Source organism: Lepidothrix coronata, unplaced genomic scaffold, assembly GCF_001604755.1.
Source record: "Lepidothrix coronata isolate B3197 unplaced genomic scaffold, Lepidothrix_coronata-1.0 Scaffold96, whole genome shotgun sequence".
In the NCBI taxonomy this organism is placed as follows: Eukaryota; Metazoa; Chordata; class Aves; order Passeriformes; family Pipridae; genus Lepidothrix; species Lepidothrix coronata.
This window is the reverse complement of record NW_016690276.1, coordinates 3,221,368-3,244,362: the sequence shown is the minus strand read 5'-3', so window position 1 is coordinate 3,244,362 and position 22,995 is coordinate 3,221,368. Positions and strand designations below refer to the sequence as shown.

The following is a 22,995-nucleotide window of genomic DNA, read 5'->3' as shown; positions in this document are numbered from 1 at the left end:
AGTCCTCTGAAATCAGACTCTTCCTCATCAGTATTTTGACAGTCAGCATCAAATATTTTTAGCTGAAGCCATCTTCAAAATCACAGCTAATACAGCATTTTAGGCATGTATTAGCACACAGAGAACTGTAAATATGGAACTAGGCTCCAATCAGTAAGAGTATTTAAAAAATGCCAAATACCTTTTAAATTAGAACATCCTCATATTCTCTGATAGCTCCTCTATTCCATACAAGTTCACCTTTACATTGCATTTGTTTCACTGAAGACCTGCATTGTTTTGCTCACAGCTTAAGACAAATAAATAAATATGAAAAAAACCCAACAAACAAATATGCAAGGCCTGGGAATGAAGTTTATCAACTAGGAATTATTAAAATATCTGGAGAAAGGCTATTTTGTTAAATATTGTTACATATTGTAGAGAGGGATAAGAGGGCTTTTTAGAGAAGACACTTTTCACTAGCCTATTTGCCTTGGTTGTAATCTCTTATACGGGTATAAATGATAGCCACTATTAAAATCTGTCATGAAGGTGCCATAACAAACAATGCCAATGATTCCATAATGGGATATTTCACTCTGTGAAAGTCTTATTCTACTTCCATCAAGCTCTAGCTATTTCTGATGCTTAGGCATTTTCTGGAACACTCACAGAAAAGAAAACTAAAAAAAAGGAGAAAACAAAAACCACTTCATAAAGAACCACAGTCAATTTTTTTTCTGAATACTGTTTTGTTATTTATGTTTTCAAAAACGTAACTGTAGCAAGTTTGCATGTCTAACATTTCAGCTCCCTTAAAAAGTATCTTCTAAAGAGGAAGTTCTCTACTAATACATAGGCTTTACTGGAAAGCAAAAATTCTTAGTAACTGAGAAATCCCTAAAATTTGTTAAAAAATGATGTGTGGATCTCTTGCACATAATAGGCTAAAGACCAGCTAACTCCAGGAGTAAGGCAAATGAAATTAATAGAAATATCCAAGGGATTAATTTGATGAATAATAAATCAGAAGTATATTATCACCATTACTAATGTTAGAGCATATTAACAATGATTAGGCATAATATGGTGCTATATTAGTTAAAATTATTGTGGGTTGAGAGCTAAAAGCCAGTAATTCTTACCATTAGGCTAAAAAACAATAATTTGAATTTAAAAATCACATCTTTCAAGCTTCCTTTTCTTTCAGCCTCTTCAATTCTGAATCATTAACTACGGTAGCTATTTCTCCAAGCAACTGAATTAGTGATAACCAGTATGCACTCTTCTTATCATAAAACTCTGCAGAACCTCTTCTGTGATTTAGTTCCACTTCCAGTGCCGAGAGTCCTCGTAGTCTCATGAGGAGTATGACTCATCTCCGTTTGTGGAATGAGTAACCCAGAACAGAGTGGGGAATCCCAAACCCCAAAAATGGATTAGCAGATCAGATTAGTAAATTCAGGCAGGCACTGGTCTCTAGATCGCATTTAAAATACACATACCAGCATGCAAAAATAAAGCCAGAAAGAGCCTTCTGTACAAGCCCCAGCAATTCTACCAATGCTAACAAATTCCATGCTATTATTCTGAAATCCTCAATAAGCATGTGTATCAATCTAAATTTCCAAACTGCTGCAGTACAAAAATCACAAATTCAGTCATGCAATTTATCAGCATTAAAAGAGGGTGACAAAAATCCTGCTGGCCTACCTGCAGGCACCCTTAAATGTCTCCCAATGTTTAAATGGCCTTTTCCTGTGATCCCAAAACAAGAAAGATGCTCCGAGCATACGTTACAACATAAGGGAACCTGGGAAGGAGAGCTGTGCACAGATTTACAACAAACCATTTCTCTCCTCACACTCAAGCAGGAAAAGGACAGAGACAATTCCTTTCATTGCTCCATTTGTAGGAGACATGGCAGATCCACAGTATTAGAGTTCAAAAATGTAATGCTTTTTAAAGTCAAACCCCCTTCCTTATCTGACAATTTCAGCAGAGAGACAGGGCTCCTGCATCAGTTACAAATCTTGAGCTCCTACTGCATGAGTCCCTGCCAAACTTAATTTGTCTGTTTAGTATGAAATATATAAATGATACAGTAACAGTTACTGAAACAGCTGTGAATGAATCATCAGCTACAGTAAACACCATTTAGAAAGCCCCATCAAAACATCTTGGTAATACTACAAGATTTGGAACTGCCAACACAGAAATAGACTTGCACAATCTGCTGGATCCTTTAAAATCATCCAGAGAAGGAAGAAAGGTGGAGTAACACAGATAAAGTGGCAGGGAAAGCAGTTCCTTTCCTTTGCCTTCATTTTTTCCTCTTAGGTAACTCTTTTGTAGTGTGGAGATTGGAGTGTGATAACCTCTCCTCAAGCTACTCATATGCACTCTGGCTTCTCAAAAAACTCCTGCCACCTCACTGCATACTTGACAGCAAAACCAGCCACTTCCTCCAGTTTTTTGAAGAACAGCCTACAGTTTCCTACGAAAACAAGAGGCAAGGTAACATGTGCAAATCAATTTTGGACATGACTCAGAAGCCAAAAAAAGCACAAGCCTTTCTCTACTGACTGCGTTTTATTGGTCACAGCAGCACAAAAAACAAGCAGGAGCCTTGTCATGCTGTTTCCACCGGAGGCAAAATGTAGCTTCCAGGACTAATTTGTTCTGAAGAGTTTCTTTCTGATATTTTGTATATAGATTGCCACTGCTTTTCTTCACCTAGATCTAGCTATTCTTTGCTTAGATGAATACTTAGCAAATTAGAGAACACATGATGAAACATCTAAATATAAACAAATAGATACCATAGCTCAGTTGTCACTGGCATTACTCTGTTTGCTTAAGGTTGTGAATTTTGTGACTGCACACTTAATACAATCTATAAAACTTGTTCAGACTCTCACTGTAATACAGAATGGTATCTCGTTCTATAGGTCCTTAACTCACTTACATGACCACAGACTTTGTGACAGGGAAAAGTGCAAAGAGAAATTGCACCAGGCAAAACACTCCAAACTAGCACAAAAGTCTATCTAGACTTTTCTTAAGTTTCAAAATAAATTTTACTTCTGTAAAAACAGGTTTTACTTCTTCAGTCCTTCACACTTAGAAATCTGAAACTTTTCAGCTCTCTGAACTCACCTGCACATGTACCCTTTCCTAACATATTTGGTCTGCAAACAGAGGTTTACATAAGTATTTTTAACTGTATTAATCTCTAGCTGTCCATTTCCAACCTACTACTAGACCTACAGCAGGACTAAGATTTGGAAGCACTTAAAAAATACTGACTGTCAAATAATGTCTTCCTGTCTGCCAACTTTTAATACTGCAGATTTATATATAGTGCTTAAAATTAATTTCCTATTTTGTCATGAGAGTGCTCAAGTTTTTTTAAAGGATGTGTAGAAGGCACACAGGAAAACACTTCACTGCAACGTATTTGTGCCCAAGATAATTTCTTAAGGGTACTAAGTTTATTCAGCTAAGCAAGGATATGAAAATACAGAAGTTTAATGGCAAGGCCTGTATGTGGAATAGCTGCTGATTACCTAGACAATAATGCATTTCATTCAGAAGATCAGTATGTTCAAAAAAATGCAAGTCTGTCTACAACAAGGAACAAGAATTTCTGGTAAGAAGGCTACTTTTTACATGAATTCACAAGAAAACAAGCGAGACATGAATTTTAATTCTGAATTTAGCAGTTATATCTCCTTTGCTACAAAACTGGTTAATCTTTTTAGTTGTTTTCTAGTAGAACACATTCATTTGCTTGGAGAAAGCATTCTGCTGCAAAACCTTTGACAACATCCAAGTGGCATACAAAGCTGCAACAAACTGCTCTTATCTTGTGTCCACCACTATTAACCTCAGAATCTCTGCCTATTTTTTTTTTCCCCCTAGGCTAGCTACATTATTTTCCCAGAGCACTATCTGCTTTTCTCTCCACAGAAAGACACATGACATTTCATACAGACAGAATCCTTCTCCTCAGAAATAATGCTCTAACCTGCATTATCCTCCAGTTAGGTAACTGCCTAGGTCAAGTGCCCTGTGTTCAAAAAACTATCAGGTATCTTTTTGTGATCTGACCATCGAAGCCCTGGCTGCCTTAATACTCCTCAAACTGGGGAGACCAGACAGAAATATAGCTGTTCTTGTAGCAGATCACTGCGGACTGCTAGCAATGAAAATGTCAGGTAGAGCTATGCTCCAACCTCTGCTCCAGCTATTTCTTCTTTTCTTCTTGTATTCTGACAAGCAACACCGCAGGATTGGACAGGGCAACCCATAATTGCAAAGGGCCAGATTTGCTGCCTTTACTCCAGAACCTAGAAGCTATTTCAGGGGTACTGTCCCAGGGTATTATCATTTACATGCACTGTGAACCCCACTGAAGGCATTAAGTGGAGTTACAAAGAGAGAAGAGAGAGTTTTAAGGGACTCATACCTCAAAATAAAAGAGACTCTTCTAACATCAAGGCGTGAAACATTTCTCTATGCAAAACAAGATGATGTAAGGCTGAACAACAGCTCTGTTGTATTCCAATTGCACCAATCAGCGCTGTCCTAGGTCAGAGAAAATTAACACTAGACTAAAATAGCTTTACACTTTCTTAACATATCCATGTCATATATAATTAATACAAAAGCATCTTATGCAAACACCATCATTTTATTCACGTACATAATTTAGGTAGCACTAACCAAAAAGCCCACATGCATAAAACCCCTACATATACACACACAACAAAGTTTCTGGACTTCTACTCCCCTTATCTTTCTTTAACCCTAGAAAACACCGTCCTACTATTTCTGTGTAGAAAACTAACAGCCCCAGTGGTGTTCTTCCTTTTCTTAGCAAGAGTTGCACTTCTCTGATGAACAGAAAGAACAACATAATTTTGACTGAGGGCAGAAGCGACAAGAAAGAAATAACAGTGAAAGCACCCGAACTATCACACATTTATTGAAGCCTTGGAACTATGGAACAAAGTCATAACAAAATGTAGTAGCTGTGAATAAATTGATCAACTGAATAGATATTAAAACCAAAAATCAAATCAATGGTTTAGAATGAAAATAGCAACTAGGTCAAATAAAAACCAATACCTGAGAGTTAATTTTCACAACTTTGTAATCAGTTGGGGACTTGATTCTTTATCTACTAAGTTTCTTGGGACAGAATCACCTACTTGCTCAGCCCAAAGGACAAAAGCTCATGTTATGGGCAAGTTGTAGCACTGTCAATTGCCAAAATTATAAAGAACTGAGTAGATGCCCACAAATTCATCTCTATTACACCAGTAACTTGAGGATAAAGTATCAGAAATTTTGGGGTGGGGAATACAAAGTAAACAATATGATCAGATAATCTAAATTTTACATATGTAACTTCTGTGAAGCAGAACTGCTTGATATCATAGAAATCAGTAAGTATTAGATTTCTGCACTGATTTCTCCTCCTCCTGTGGATCTCTGCTTAGCCCACAGAATAGTGTCATGTTTACCTTCTGCCTTCTGCTCAATGTTGTCCTATACTTTGCAAATCATGTTAGGGCTCTCACAGAAACAGTCCTTTGCTTCCTTTTCATTCTTTTACTTACTCCAGCCCTTTCTGCATGAAAAGGTTCGCAAAAGAAGTGTTTCCTGAAGAAGGACTGAAGAACTTTTCTGAAGGACATTTTCTCCTTTCCAAATGACTAGTGGCATCCATTGAACCTTTGATGGTTCAGAGGTCTAATACTCCATTTTCTGAGTAGTCTCAAAGCCTTATCGAGTCTGCAAGAGCCAGAGTGCAAAGCACAGTGCAAGACTAAGCCAAGACAGAGGCTGGTTCAAAGATGCCTGACACATCTACTTTTTTTTTTACTAGCTTCCTGTGCATAGAGTAATACTAAAAAGACAAAATAAAAGAACTGACAAAAAATAAAATTAGTATCTTCATGAGTCAGTCTGAGGAAAAATACTAGCTTTTTAACATAACTGGGTTCTAAACAAAGTACCATGTGACCCAGAATTATATCTATTAAAGGCTTCTCCCAGAACTTAAAGCTTCCCCAGGAATAACATTTAGGCCTCTTCCATCTCAGACTAACCAACCTCCCTTAGCAATAATATCTAATCATCATGTACAGACTGGACACAGGAAGAGGATTCACCATCACAAAAGAGACACAGAACTTTGTGTTCCTGCAAACACTGCTCAAAAGCTGCACATCACTATTTGTGTATAGCTGAGGGTTTTTTGGGGGGGTAGAATAAGTTTCTTATTTATGATTTTAAAAAAGTCACAATCCTAGTGTTAACTGAAAAAACTATAATGAAATTGCACCTCACCCCTAATCAGCAGCACATCAAAAAATGGTGATTATAATTAGAAACAAATTAAAATCACAAATGAAATCTGACTTTTTGTTGGGTTAGGTATGTTACATCCTGATGGCTCTGCCATGTTCCAGAGATTAGCTGAGATGGGAGAAAACCAGATCTAGACTCAGAAGCCAGGAAGGCTGAGATTCTGTAGGTCCACTTCTTATAAATAAATAGCTTCATAGGCACTGCTCTGACAGTCACTCCTCTCAGTAGCTATAGACAGCTAAAATGTGGAATAATACATGTAAAGTTTATGTCTCAAATAATTTGTTTCCATCCTTCTTCTTTATCCAGACATAGAATACAATCTTAATGCATCGGGGCAATGATTTTGTTGGGATTTCTGAAATTAGATCTTTAGCTGTTTTTGCAGATCATTCAATGTGATGGGAACAGAAGGTGTCTAATCTGTCTAATATGTGTATTTACCAAATAAACTTCAAGCTTTCATCTTGAACAAAATTAGTATACTCTGAGCCTGCAATGCTTAAAACATGTGGGAGCTGCAGAATGACAAATACTGGCAGATTTTTGTAATGTGAGATAATTCTAGTTGTTATTTATAATATCACATATTAATGCATAAGTTTTGTTGCACTTTCATTTAATGGACACACAGTTTCATATGCCTGAGCTCTAGGAAAGATCACTATGTACCATTACATTCAAGCTACACTGATAAGTGAATATTACATCCAGAGCAACGTTTGAAGGATAAAATCAAGAAATCTCTTTAAAAGTACAAACTGTTTTGCTAAAAACACAGAATTGCAAATGTTATAAGCCAACGACTAGAATAACTCTTAAATCACACTATTGACACCAATTTAGAGATAGGGATGTTCATATACATTTCCTCTCAATGCTGAGATCAAAAATTGAAGGCATCAGTAACCTTGGAAGCATTTACTCTCCAAAGCACTCAGGAGGAAATTTAAATCAAATTCCTATCCTATATATTATTGTGTTATGATCTTGGTGTAGTACCAATAGAACCAATAACACTTGTAAGACCATCATAAGTCTTTGTGAACCAACCTAACACAAAAATTTCCTCCAATCAGAAAAATCTGTGAATTAATCTAGACCTATTATCTAATCAAACTAGCAGTATTCAATTAACATTTCAATGTTACCTGAATTATAATGAACACAATAAAATTTCCCAAGTATTAAGTATTAGAAATGGAAATATCTGTAACCAGAGAAATCTAAAAAGGTCAAATTACAATTCTGAATACCAAAAATGACTCACAAACTTATTGAGGCTATAACGAATCTAAGTCTCACAAATATCGTGGAAAATGCTTGAAACAAGTATCACGAAGCTAGGGCTCTTAGTAATTAAAATTCTTGCAATCAATTTATTAAATAAACAAACCAGTAGCACTGAAATCCTCCACGTGATTCCTTGTAAATCACAGAATGGTTTGTATTGAAGGGACCCCAATGATCATTTACCTTCAACTCCCCTGCCATGGGCAGGGACACCTTCCACTAGACCAGGATGTTCAAAGTCCCATTCAGCCTGGCCTTGAACACCTTCAGGGATGGGGCATCCACAGCTTCTGTGGGCAGCCTGTTCCAGTGCCTCACGACCCTCACAGTAAGGCATTTCTGCCAACTTACAGGATTTAAAACAGAACCAAGAATATTTCTGCAACCTGTTAACATACAGCTACTTCTTAATACTATTTTTCACTAGCCTTTTAAGAATGAAAATAATGAATAGCAGCACTCAAATTTTTAAACCTGTATCTAATTCCATGGCCTTTCACTCTTGTACACATTAAGTAATTTTTTATATATTATTAGGTGAAGTACAATGTTACCCAGCAAAAAATCAAGATTTGCTATATTCAGTCACTAGTTTATCTCCACGTGCCGTGAGAGCTACTGAAAGATCTTCTGAAGCTCTCTTAAGGAGATTACAATAAAAATATAGAATACATGATTCTTCCCCCTCAGCAATACAAACAAGCCTATGTTTATTTTCCTCTAGGAAGCTGATTCTTCATAAACTATCAACAATGAACTCTTTCCCTTGACATGGCCTAGATTTTTTGACATACATGAAAAGTCTTAGCTGTGTCTCCAATCATACAGTTTATAAAATGCAAGTATAAAATATCTTTGCCCCTACTGCCATAGATTTTTCAATTATTAAATTTTTCTTTTGCATCCTTTATGATTTGACCCAAAACAGTATAAAAGTTTCCAGTCTCATCCCATTAAAGAAGAGAAGAATTTCCACCTATATAGCAGAAAACCTTATTATAAATTGGGAAACTGCATCCTTTGTTGCTTTGTCGTAGTCATCATCACTATTCACAAACACTCCATAGCCCTATTGTAGATCACAAAGTTCACTTTCTACAAATCCAATACATATTTTAAATTTTTTTCTTTATAAAAACACTGCCACATATGGCATTCAGATCACGAATCCATCATTAGCCTTCCCCAAATCCCCATGAACTTTTTACGCAACAGCAGTAAAGCCTTTTACGATCCACTTCATTTAATACAAGATTTTCAAAAGGATATTAATCTTTTAAAGTGACAGAAATTCTGCTGAATCCTTCTCATTTTCTTGGTATAATGCAATTTATGTTTACTAGTTGCCATGTTACATATGTCCCGGGAACCAAATTTTGACCATACCCTTATGGGAACAAGGTGCCACATAGCATGACTTAGTATGATGCTCAAAGTCACAGTACCTCCAAACTCCAGACACTTTAGTGATCATTTTTAGCATCTCCATCTCTACTTAGATCATCATACCTTACCAACATATATTTTCACCCATGGTGATCTTCAGCTGCTGGTGGAAAAAGCCAGATAAGAAATAATTACCTAAGAACAAATTCTCAAATCAAAGAAAGTGAAAATCCTCATGTTCCGTTTCAAAACTCTTCACTTTTCCCCACTCTACTGTGGTAGGTAGTTTTAACTACCATCTCTTATGAAGGTATGGTTTTTCATTTATGCCCTGAGGCTGTTCTTTCTACTCTGTGAAATGGATGTTTTGTTCGACAGCAGCTGACTTGCTCCGCATTTTTCCAAGGTTAAAGCCTCTGCTCACGCACTCCTACTATCGACTATTTTTGCTGGCATCTATGGCTTGCAGATATAGGGTGAACTGCTGTTAAAGCCTTACCCAGTTGTTTACCATCTTTCTGGAGATTTTCAACTCCAATAAGTCTTTTAACTACTCCTCCTAGTTTAGTTCTGCCTGAACAATGTGCTGCATTTGTCTCCTGGAACTGTGCATTATTTGTCCTTCAGTAATGATTCACAGTCAAAGGGTCTGATAGGAGCCTGTTTCACCAAGTGCTCAAGCTCTAAACACACACATCATATTTAATGAGCCATATCACAATGCAGTCCCAATGTACTGTACATGCAAACTTGCTTGCCATTTTATTTACTAAAAAACTTGTAAGAAATATAATCTTTCTCTCTGCATTACATGGGTGCATTTAATATGCACAAAAGAAAAATTAAAGATAAAACCCCTATTCTTTAATTAGTAATCTAGAAAAAACGATGTGAACAATTTTCACTAATGAGCTCAAATCATGACTGCTTTCAAAATTCTGAAATTATGTATTTTGGTTTTTTCCAGAAGCAAGTTTTTTTTCTTGTTCTGTATGGGCATGATTAACTCAGGCTTGCACCTACGTCTGTCTTGTTTAACTGTTATGAAGAGAGGAAGAAAGAATCCTATAAAAATCACTATTTTTTACAGTTAAAACTTCACTGATTAGGTTGTCAATGATGACAGGTGTCCCTAGGACACTGCCCAGAACTGACTGCGGATCTATATACCAGTACTAGATTTTGTCACCTTTGAACCTCTTTTCCTTCAACATAAGACTTTAATTAATTTGGAAGGCACTTTGGAGTTATATCAAGTCTCCATGGAAACTTTTGTTCAATCCTTTGACCCATTTATGTAAGACAGTACATGCTATCAACTGGCAGCATTTTTAAAAAATACACCTCATTAAAAAAGATCTTTGAAGGTTTGAGTGATCCAATTAGGAATCATACTTATTATATTACTCCCATGCCTGATGCTGATTTCTGTATTTTCCTCAACAGCCCCAAGGGAACTTGCTAGTCACTTCCATATGGCAGGAGCCTTCTCTGCCTACCTTTATTCTTGGGGTTCTCAGGAAGTGGTATTTGTTACCAGCAGATGAACTCAGTTGGAATTCAGAAGGCCACAGTTGTCCAGCTGCAGCTCTTAAGCAGTTCTCTAATATTTCAAGGATGGCTCCCAGGTCAACTCCCAGGACTATACAGGAGCAGCAAAATAACCTGGAATACCAGGAGCAAGTAAAATCTGGGCAACGTGGTTCAGAAGACTGGCATCATCAGAGAGTGCTAAAATCCAGTTATATGGCTCACACTCACAGTAAGAGCTGCAGAGAACCTTTAACAACAACTGCCCGAGAACAACTCCCAAACCTCCGACATATGTACGCTGCTGCCAGCCACGTGAAGATTCTGGCATGGGGTTGAAGTCTGCCCATGTTCATGAAAACGAACATCTGTATGTCAACCGCTGCATGTTCGTGCAAGTTTGATAGTGTGGGAACTTGGAAACCGTTTTTAAGTTCTCGTCAAATGTAAGAAACAGAAATGATTATTAATAGACACCCTATAGACCTGGCAATGAAATACTGAATCATTTATTGTAAAACAATATATGGGGGCAGGAAGAATCATCAGCAGCAAAGTAAAGACTGTGCTTTCTGTGCAGGATCCTCAGACAGAATTATAAATTGAGACCTCGCAGGGCTGTGTTAAACAGAACTAACACTATGCAGGGCAGAAATGGATTTTCTTAAGTAGTTTCCATATAATGGGCTTGGTAGCTTCAAGAAATGCCTTTCCCTAATGGTCATTCTATTGATGTAGAGCCCAAAGACAATTTTTCTAATTAAGCAATAAATTACAGCTGTAGCGAAGTCTGGTAAGTCACTACTAGACCTGTGCAGAGCTCTAAAACTTCAGATTGCTAAGGACACAGCAAGTCTCTTACCTAACTTTACTCATTAATTCTTTCTTCTCCACCTAGTTTTTCTTAGGGCTCTGAGATCAAAAAGTTCCCTTCAGACCTCACAATGTCACTCAAAATGTAGGTGGTTTTGGCTCACAGTTATTTACCACAATAACTTTAACAGCTCCTTTCCTCTCCTACTTTTCCTTCATTTCCCCCCATGAAAAACCTTTATTACCATTTTGATCCGTGGTGGTCTTTTTTTTTTGGTAATTCTCTTTTTTCCCTTCTGAGGGGCTGGAGAACAGTGCTGTTGATAAGCTGTCTTTTTTTATGCTCAACAACTTGTAAGATACGACAGATGTTTGATTCCTTCCAGATCACTGGGAGGCAGCCAAAGGGCATACTGCAGATAGTCTCGCTGACAGCGTATGCTATATAAAGGTAAACCTGCTTTTTGACAGCTATACGTATACCTTCAAATTGCTTCAACTGACAGAGGCAAGATCCAAAACTTGCTTCTAGACTTTCGACTGGAATGCCTCATCACTCCTTCCTTCTGTAGTAAACCTTCAGCTAGATAATTTCACTTTTTCCTTTGCATTGTTAAAGGCTTCTGAGATATCTATAATTGAGGAAGAAGAAACAAAAATGCAACCTCAGCACCTAATAATACAGCTATTGGAACAGTCAGTGCAGGAGAGTTGATGGAAATGTGCAAGGAGCAATTGTTTAAATAGACAGCTATGGGGTATTCTTTCTCTGGGGAAATTTCTTCCTTAAACTTATGCGACTGATTTGTAACCTGAGTAGTGGACTCACACCCTCATGCTGAAAACAACACTACATAATGACTAAAAGTTCTCAACATCCACTAAATCTCTAGCCTTTTGAATCCTTCCTATGCTTCTCTCTTCATCGGTTTCTTAACAAGGCGAATAGAAAAATTACAGCTTATACACAACAGTATTTCACACCCAATTTGTTTGTTCACTTACCAAAAGAGAAGTTAAGCAGCTCACTTATTTTAAAAACAGTCATTATTCTACGTATCTTTACAATATACCTTCTAATACCTCCTCAAGCTAGTGCAGAGGATCTACTTCAACTTACTGATTTCCAGACTTCTTTACAGATGCAGAGATCAGATTTGACATAGGCATCTCATCGATTTCTACAACAACATAACACGGTCACTTATTTTCTCCCACTTCTACACTGGCATTTTTCATTAACATAAACAGCTTAGCCAAATGTTTTTCAAATGTTCAAGCCAATTCAGAGCTTAATAATACAGGTCAATGATAAGTGTGATTCTTTTCAGCCTATACATTACTTCGGAAAAACTGGACACTCCACATCCCACCTTCCCAAACAGTCCCTTACCTAAGTATCTTTGATTACATTGCCCTGTCAACAAACAGTCAGAAAGACCCGTGGAAATCCATATTTTAGCTTTTACTATCCTAAATACATTTAAGAACAGAGGTATCATTAGAGAATCCTGTTGCATTTTCCATACTTCTAATTCACAAGCATTTTGCCTGATATTCCATTAGTATTCAAGTTTCCCTTAAAAATTGTAAAAGCTTTTAGAAATGGTGAATTCCAAATAACTGACTTCCACTGCGTCACTGCTACAGTTACAGAATATCAAAAGATGAGACAAAATACCAGACAGTTTTTTGTAAAAACCATTCTTGTTCGTTCTAAATTACACTCAAATTTCAATAAGCATCTTATACAAAAGTAAAGTTTCCAAATCTTCAGTTCCATTTATCATTCTTTTTGCAAGAAGGTTGCACTCAATTGCATAGTTATTGACAGGAGATTTAATCACAGTTAAGGTGCAAGGTTCTAGCCTGAACAAAAGTCTACACAGAAACTTGAAAAATGTCTTTAGTGTAATGACTAATTTTTTAAAAATTTTTTTAAAAAGCATAAATTGCCCAACCTCAAAGAGCAGTAAGTTATTATTATTACAGGGAGCACGTCCCTCTGAGAACACGTAAAAAAGAAAAGAGGGAAACTTTGTCACCCAATAAAAATAAAAATAATAAACTCCCCAAACTAAATCTTAAACATAAGACACCAGGCACTGATAATAGGAAGTCTCTCCAGAAGCAATTTCGGAAAAGAAAGAGAACACACTTAACAAATGTCTGATGGGACTGCATTTGCCTATCAGCTGAAAGAAGTTCACACGTCTTAGCTGCAATTCCTCCAGTTCCAAGAAGTTTAAGAATTTGATTTGTGAACATCCAGTCACTAAAAAGTATCAAAGAATAGTCATTCTCTTATTCACGTCAGCTAAGTAACTTCTGGTGTACCACAGAACATATGTAATCAACATTTCTGAACACTAAAATACTGTGACAAGAGCAAAATCCCAGAAGGATTCACCAAGGACTCACTGGTGGATTAGAATGAATTTCAGAAACCAGACTAATCCTTTTCTCTTTCACATACTCTACCAGCTATTTGAAAGTAATGAGCTATGGGCCAGTGCAATACTACAGTAGCATTTAAAGTAATTAAACAAATATTGACAGCAATCAGATTCATTAGTTTAAGATTCTTTAATATATATCCACTTCATCTTTCTACACGTGGTCCTTCCCAGCAGAAATTAATAGCTCAGGAGGATCTTGTAACCAGATGTAAAAATATAACTGTTTCTTGCTGAGAAGCTCTGCCACATCATATCACCTTTTACAGAAACACAAACCTAAATGGAAGAATAATACATCCATGTTCAGAAAATGTTGATTCCTGACGAGCTTCTAGAACTCCCTAACAGATTATGAGAATCCTTGTTGAAGGGATTCCTGATGCCTAAAGATTTACTGTCATTTGGCAACAGTAGCTACAAAACCAAGTAAGATTCTTTGCACATAAAACAGCTGAGACAAAAACTACCCTCAGTTTCCACGATACACTGTTTTCGTAGATTCTTTTCTATGTCACGAAGTTGAAGATGCTTCAAGAAATTCCGTATTCGGTTCAACCACGCACAAAGTAAGAGATGAGGGGGGGAGGTATACAATGACAAATTACTTGTCAAACTACATCCTTGCCCATGCCTTAATTTGCTAAGATTTATAAAAACATAGCTTGGCATTTCAGAAAGAAAAATTTCTTTCCCCCTCTCCCCCGCTATCTAAAACGTAAGTCTTCCATAAAACAGGCTCTGAGTGAAAATTATGACCACCTGTAAGACTGTGTTTCTCTCTACTACTGCGGGAACTGCTAACCACAGTGAACTCAGTAACTGTGGATCTAGACTTTGCAGGATGTATCTCAAAAGAGCTAGAAAGACCTGGTGTAATTTGACGAATTGACGAAACTGAATTGACAAAAGAATTTCCCTTCTGGAAAGAAAACAAGCTGCTTCTGAAAAGCCATCTAGGGCACTATCTCAATCTATGCAATTCTAAAGGAACTTCACTAATATGTACAGAATTAAATACCTATTATATTTTCAATAGCTGCCTGAGAGATTCCTGAAGCAGGAAGACAGATAATTACATTAAACAAGAAATCCAGAGTTTTGGTAGTGGCAGAGGAGGAAGATTTTTCTATCAGTCTACTGTTCTGCTACAGATTGTCAAAGGCTTGGCTACAGATCTTGAGCAGGTTAAAAAAAGTTCAGTTAACCTGCATTTTCTGCCTTAGATTTCAGGCAACTACTTCTGAAATGCCAGAATGTCAGAAGGTATTTTAAAAATAAAAATTAAATTGCACTGTCTCAACTATGTGGTGGCAACATGAAATGACTGTTTCAATTTTTATATGTAAATAACATTTATGCCACCCCTAGGAATCTGCTTTAAAGGTCAAAGCCAACAATCAGAAGTTATTTGCACTAACCAACCAATAAAACACTTGCTGAATTGTATTTCTCTTGGAACCTGTGATGTATACTACAGTGGTATACAGTAATCTTCCTGACTACAACATATTCAGTAACATAGTTCTTAGTAAAAGAAGGGAGAAATTAGTGACACCCAAGTGCTGGAACAAACAATTACATCCGTGCCAAAGCGCACATGTCTAAGCTGGCTACCAGCGTGACATTCGATTTTAAATTGTAGGTCACAAATTGAACATACTCTCCTCATTACTCACTTAATGCTTAGAAATCTTCTATAATCTATTTTTAAAGTCTTCCTTTGTGTGCTGGATAAGAACTTAATTTAAGGGATTTCTTCATAATCTGGAGGTAGAACTTTAATGTACACTTAGAAAACCACAGCTGGTAGCAAGAACAACAAGCTAGTTGTCAAAGCAGCTTTCAGAGACAGAGCCTATGCAAAAGGCAAACATCTGAAATAGAGTTCTGATATCCCAGAAAACTACTGTAGCTTAACAAGGCACATCCATCATAGGTACTGTAACAGCTGACTGCAGATATGTTTAGAGCCCGTGGCTAATGGAAAGCATTCCTTACTGGCATTTGAGCCATCAGCTGGATCAACTGAGCCTCAAAAGGCTCATCATTTCCCCTGTTCAGACACGCTGAGATAAGGATTCCTGCCAATACTCCTACTGAATGTCTCTTACTAGTTTTAAATTGACACACTTGATTCAAGCAATTCCACCTAAAGGCAATTGTGGAAAATATTCAAATACTTGGTTCTATAGAGGAATAAAATTAAAAGACTAACAATTCGGGATGTTATCGCAAAATGTTAAGCGTTATCCTTCTTTTATGCTACGGAAGAGGGAATTACTTCATCTAAACTATAATGAAACGTAGAAATTGGAAATGAATGCCCATTTAGGTGGCTTTGTGCGAAAATGCAAGAAAAATACAATTTGCTTAATAAACTGCTAGCACATTTGAAACTGTGTTTCATCATAATCCCCATTAAAGACTCTTTTAGGCACAGTTTCACCAATATAGTACCTTTAACACAAATCATTCAAGTACTGCAGTGTTCCCTCACCAGAGAAGACATTTTCAAGAAGCATTTGAAATGCAGGATTTCTGACAGAAAAGGCAGAAACTACCACTCACGGAAGCACAAATTTATACAGGTTCTTAAAGGGTGTGATGTTTTAGCATTTAATGTTATATAATGCATATAACACTGGTACTAAAAGAGGAAAAAATCTTTTCCCTCCTCATTAATACAACTGTGTCAACAGAAACATGCCACATGATGTGTGATCCTTCCCTTGTGTCCTTGTGCTTTACTTTGACACAGATCAGGAGATCAGCTCCTGGCATACCCACCAGGCAATTTAGATATGTCTTCTGTGGCTGTAACACTCCCCACATCAACACTGTCAGTGTCCAGCTTGAGAAAAGAGGTTTTCTCTTTAAACAAGGACAGGGAACTTGTGCCACAGAGATGATCCACTGTGTAATTCAGTCAGCTCCTGCAGCTCACTTTTGCCAAGAGACCCCTGAGTACCTTTCCACTAAGCCTGCTGGACATGGGAGCTGAAGGGCCTTACCAGCAAAGCTGCATCAACTAAAAGTCCTGAGCATAGATCTACTCACCAGGCACCAAAAAAGGTTGAACAGCAAAGCCCTGGGCTTGGAGATAGAAACAGTAGCTGAGGTATTGCCACTTAAACCTTTTGATGCTCTCTCTCTAACCACCTCAGGAATTCTTACTCCCCTAAGGATTCTCCAGCACGAAAGACATTTCTATTTTTGGTCTTTATCCAGCAAATAAAAGACACTTTCCATGATTTTGGACAAATCAAATGTACATTTTAATGTATTCATTTTTCTGAAATACTTTTGTTCTTTAGGATAGAAGTGTTCAATTACTGTGTATATTTTGGGGCTATTCCTTAAAGGAATGGCCAAAGACAGGTAACACTTTTAAAACAGTGAGAGTTAAGCCAAGTACAAAAGTACTATTGTAATAATGAGCAATTTCAATACTATAGCTGTAATGGGAAGTTCCAGGAACATGGTTAAACTAAATTCTGCTTGGCTCAGAGCCATGCAAATACTTCTTTTCCATATTCCCATCAATTACAGAAGTACAGTAAGTGTTTTTGTGCTTAAGTGCACTATTACAGGGAACACAAATAAGCCATTTTTCTTCCAGTGTTTGGAGCTAACATTTCTATAATATCATATTACACATCTGGCAGACTTGAAGCATGCTCAGATTTTTACTTGTGTTGCATTAGTAAGCCATGCCATTTGAATCAACTGAAAATGGGTAGTATAACTGCACGTCCTAACCAGACTACACATGTCTACAGTGGTCATAGAGTTGTTTTTACTTCATACTGGTAGAAGTATTTACACTTGGGAAAGCAGTCATCATGAGCAGAGAACAATTATTGTTAAATGTTTGTAGGCAAACAATAGCAGATACATACCATGAAGGAAGTCTTTTAATAAAAAATACAATTGCCATTTTAAATCCATGCTTTACATTGACAAATCTATACTGAGACTTTATTAGGAAAATTAATAACCTTACTAATAAAGAAAAGCTAACCAGAGGTATGCAAACACTTAACACACTTAGAGTGAAATATATCACCCTCACAAACACTGCCTTCCATCACTGATAAAGTCTATCAAAATGTTAAAGCACTACAGAAGTGCAATGTACTCTCTCACTGCATATCAGCTGTAGTCTGTGTGCATCATGCATGCTTATGTCTCCCCTTGCAGAAGCCCCAAACCATAGCATGAGTGTGTTAGGACAAAAAGGATAAAACCAAAATAAAGCACTTTCTGAAGCTTCCAGTCCCATGTGGAGTGCACAACAAAGACGCATCAGAAGTGCAGGTGAGTTTTTATAACACTAGTATAAAAAACTAAATGTCCTATGGAATTAATCATTATCGGCACACAAAAAATTATTAACAGAAATCACGTTTCCATGCTCAACTCTCTGATTCATATGACCATCTTAGAGAAGAAATCAAGGTATTTCACTAAGAGTTAGATATCACATTCATATTCTGTGTGTTCTCACCAATCCTTTATATACAGAGTGTGTAAAGTATCTGACCATACAAAGATGGTGCCTATGCAGATAGGAATGTTGGGGAATACAGTTCCATTCTCTTCAAGGCAAACTGCTAAAATCCAAGAACTGAAAGGTCTGACCTTACACATCAGACTGCTACTGGCAGGAGATTTCTGACCCATGTAAGAATGACTGTGAGATAACTATGGCAGTTAGAAATTATTAAATGTGAAATTACTAACATGTTGATCCAGGAAGACAGCATGGTTTTGTGGACAGCTTTATGCTTCAGTTAAAATTGATCTCAACTGCAGTATTAAAAATTGTAGAATTATCATATCTGCACATATTACAGTTAGCACAATTAAGAGTTAAAATAGGTTAAGGCTCTCATATATTTCTTTCTGTACTGCAATTTTGTTAGGTTTTATTGGCAATAATTTGCATGGTAGAACTATGCACAGACCCTTATTTTATTATTATCTTTAATGTGGAAAGGCAACTATTATCCCAACCCCCTCCTGCACACCCAGTTGAAGAAAGATTTACTCCATCTAACAAACAGTTATAAAATTTAGCCTTCCTTCACAGTGGCACAAACAGCAAAGGCAAGGCAACAACTCTTTTGAATGCTGAAGAGCAGCAATGCTAAGAGAGTTCATAGGCACTTGAAGTGACCTTTAAAGAAGTCTTTAAAGTCTCCTACTCTGGAAAATTGGTCTTGAGTACTTAAAAATATAACCATTTCCTGGGTGCTAAAAGCACCGATCTAGCTAGGCCACAGGAGGTAGTTCTGACTCACTGTTCTCCTTTCCATTACATTCCTAAAATTCAAGCAGTGAAAAAACTCTGATCTCCACTATGACAGCACACAAAGAAAGCGTCTGTACCCTATTTTGACCCCTCTTTCTGAGACAGGAGTAGAACAGTATTTTCAGACAGAAGGACTGCAACACATTAATGTTCACAAGAGCTGATACGATGGGATCTCAGTAGTATAACATCATAGCCCTCTGGTTGTAGATGACATATGAGAAAGCATATGGACTTACTGACAAGTCTTTGATTAACTTTCTTAGTTCCTTGTGTCCATGCTTCTCTGCGATACTTTCTGGATCATCTCCATATTTATTGGTTATTTTGCAAGCCCATGTGGCCTCAGGACAACTGAGTAGAAACATTGCAAGGTTCTTTAATCCAAATCTGGCTGCACAGTGAAGGAGAGTAGGAAATTCTTCCAAATGGCTATCTGTATATAGAAACAAAGTCTTCATGAAGAACAGTTTTGCTTTTATAGAACATCTTTCACAAAAGTCCTCTGGAATATTAGTGCTATGGAATCATAGTTATTAAACTGCCAATACAGAACTAGTATCCAAAGAACAATTTTTCCAATTAACAGTTTTACAATTCATATATCAATAAAAGAGCATTTAATGTAACTGAGAAATCTCATTTTTTGCTGACAGAGGGATTTGAAAGCCCTTTAGTTCTATTGAGAAATAAGATTTCTTGCAAAGGGAAAAAAATCCCATAGCCAAGACATGCTTTTGCTTAGGTGGAATATTTTTAATTTAAGACATTTGAATGGGACATTTTTATAGGTTTATGGTGCTATGTTTGATATTAAAAACCATTTCTGAAAATTCGCATGAATACCAGAGACTTCCAAAAATTTGCCTATCCCTATAATGAACAATCACAGAACTTAAAAATGAATGTATTGGATAAGTTTTTCGGATTTATCTGATATAACATGACATCAATTTCCATCACAGACTATTTTTTACCTTGGAGGACTGGGACAGTCAGTTTATCATTTCATCAGTCCTGTATTTTAATTCTATGAGTGACCACAAGTTACATATACCAACAAACAAACAAAATAAAGATTTCAAACATAAACAATACTTCTCTCTGCCTTTATACTCTACTTTCTAATCACTTTTGGTTTGTTGCATACCAATTTGTCTGTATATCAGCATGCAGTGTATCTCTTCTCCAAGCGTGCATCCAGCCTGCCCCACGCACCACCAGTTTCATGCACACTGAGGGTCTTTATTACCCATTGCATGAAGGAGTGCTTCCTCTAGTTTGTTTTGAACCTGGCTCCTGCCTCATTCAATTGACTGCCCCTAATTCATCTTACTCTCCACCTCTCTGCAATTCTAGTGATTTACACATTCCCAGAATTTTTTCTTGAAGGGCTCCGGTCTAGCTAATTGGGCCTTATAGAGGACCAACTCCGTCACCCACACTGCTCTCTCCTGAACCTTTTCCAGCTTTAATGTAACCATTTTAAGATGACAGGAGAAGAGCTGCACATGATACTCAACTTGCGGGTGAGCCGTGTAATTTATGCATTGCCATAATTATGCCCTGTTTTGTTCTCTATTCCTTTTCTAATAATTCCTAGTATTTCATTAGCTTTTTGATCTGCTGCCTAGCAACAAGTTGATGTTATCATGGAGCTGCGCAGTCTTATTCCTCAGTGCTAATAGCCTGCTCAAACCTTCTCATTTTGTATGACAACACAGGAATGCTTTCTCCACTTGCAGCGCTTTGTTTTTACCTAGAATGAGTATCATCTCACATTTTACTGCATAATTACTAAATCTCTTATTCCTACCCCTCTCCTCCCCCATTAGCCCTCCTCCTTGCTACCCTGAATACCTTCTATCACTAGGAAAAAAAGATTTTTCCCAGCTGTCTGTCTCCTGGTTTTGGTCAGTTATTCATCCATGCCCAGTCAATTATTGACTTAATCAGGTTTGCTGACTTACAAAAAACTACAAGAAATCTATAAAGCCAGACTTCACATTACAGCAAATGTATTTTATTAAAATTTCTATTAATTAGTCTGGTAGAGACAACACATTAACCTGCTTCTAGTTCTCAATGTCCCCTGAGAAACTGGGTTTTAGTATCATAGTCACACCTTCCAGTACTACAAAACTGAAAAATTCCACACTACTATTAGAAATCCAGCTATTTTATTTTAAAATTTCCTCAGAGCTCTTAACAAATGAGAGTTAGTCCCAGTAATTTCTTTGTGTACAACCTGAGCATTTTTGCTACAGCCTCATGATTCCTTCAACTCCAGTCTCTTTCCATACGCCTCGAAACCAGGACTACAACTTGAGAATCTAGACAGTTTCTTCTAGCTTTCTTGAGTTTTCTTTTATATCCTAGTCATTGGTTGTCCTACAGGCTAGTCAGCACATTATCAGCCCTTAGTGTGCTGGAAGAAAGTCTAGGTAGTAATGTTGCCTTTTGGAATTCTCTTGGCTGCCAGTCTTTAAAAAAAACTTTCTCATTTTCACATTCTTCTGCATACTAAACTTTGGCTCAGCAGTGGTGAATCTGTGTACCTCCCCTCCTCACTCCTTTATTGCTCCTGCAGAATGGTAATACAGCAGAGAGCGAAACCTCACTCCATCATTAGATATAAGGATTCAAGGAACAAGAGGAGTTCTTGGAATAGTCATAGCTAAGTACTGACTGACCAAAAAAATAGTTAGGACAACTCTTGACTGTATTTTGGACAAAGAATATTCCACCAGTATCACTCCAATATTATTTTGCCACAAGGAATTTGAGCGGACTACATTTTAGTCAAAAGCCCCATTAACAACCCTAACTTTATCTTTAAACAAATTGAGTGTTGCCTGACTTACTTCCACCAGGCAAAGAAAAATCTAACCAAGAAACTGTTAATACACAACACCTGCGTAAATCAAGTCACTTGTTTCAGAAGCCTTGGCAGGCTGAGCTTCCATCAACAACGTTATGTATCGTAGCTTATATTCCTTTGTATTTGCAGTGTGCTTTAAAATCCTTTGAGCTACAACAGGCAATCTTAAAACTGTATATAATCTCAGTTTTTTGAGAGAAGTAGGTGCCACACAATTTCTTTGCTCCCTATTGTTTATAAACTAGGATTAATTCTGAAATCTGAAGAACTATAAATTTTACCCCAGAGTATAGGCATTTGACTTCTTATTTTTATCTATACTTTTCCAGCTGCAGGGAAACACTAACCCCCCCATCACAGACTGAGGCAAATATATAGCAAACTAAGCGGCTGTCACATGAGCAGTAAAAATGTATGCAAGTAATTCTAAGGCTGGAGTAATTTACATGAACCCTAATCAATAGTTTTCACCCTGCTAGCAGACATGAGAAGGTTAAATACAGTCATTAAAAAGAGGCTTGACAAAGTATTAATAACATGTTCCAAAAGAATTTCCACTCATACTAATGAAACCTAAAATAATTGGTTACAAATCTGAAAGGGGAAACAAGTCTATATTACCAATAGACTGGATGCTATGATTTCTTCAATACAAAGAGAAGAAGAGTAGGTGGCATTCATAAGCCTGCTCTGGGCTTATATGTGCATTTTTAAAGTAACACAAAACAGAGGTATTCCAAAATCCCTTGGGCTCCTTTGCACTTGAGGTGTTTTTCCTGGTCACCACTCAACTCCTTCCTAGCTGGGTTTGATATTCAACCAGGACTCCTACACTTACATTCTTTGAACATTACAGAGACTACATCATTAAGAAACTAAATACCTCTGCCAGCCACAGAGGATGTAAAAATCAATAAATCAATTTCATAAACCAAACTTTTTTTTATATTGCTCCC

General features: G+C 37.1%; 1 protein-coding gene across 1 annotated transcript in view; it reads right to left on the bottom strand.

Annotated features, from left to right (window-relative positions):
* The window catches only part of BANK1 (B-cell scaffold protein with ankyrin repeats 1), a 137,062-nt gene that overhangs the window by 63,038 nt on the left and 51,029 nt on the right, over positions 1-22,995 (bottom strand). The window contains exon 8 of the mRNA XM_017822217.1: positions 19,398-19,594. Within this exon, the coding sequence (XP_017677706.1) occupies positions 19,398-19,594 (197 nt within the window). The remainder of the gene's footprint in view (positions 1-19,397; positions 19,595-22,995) is intronic.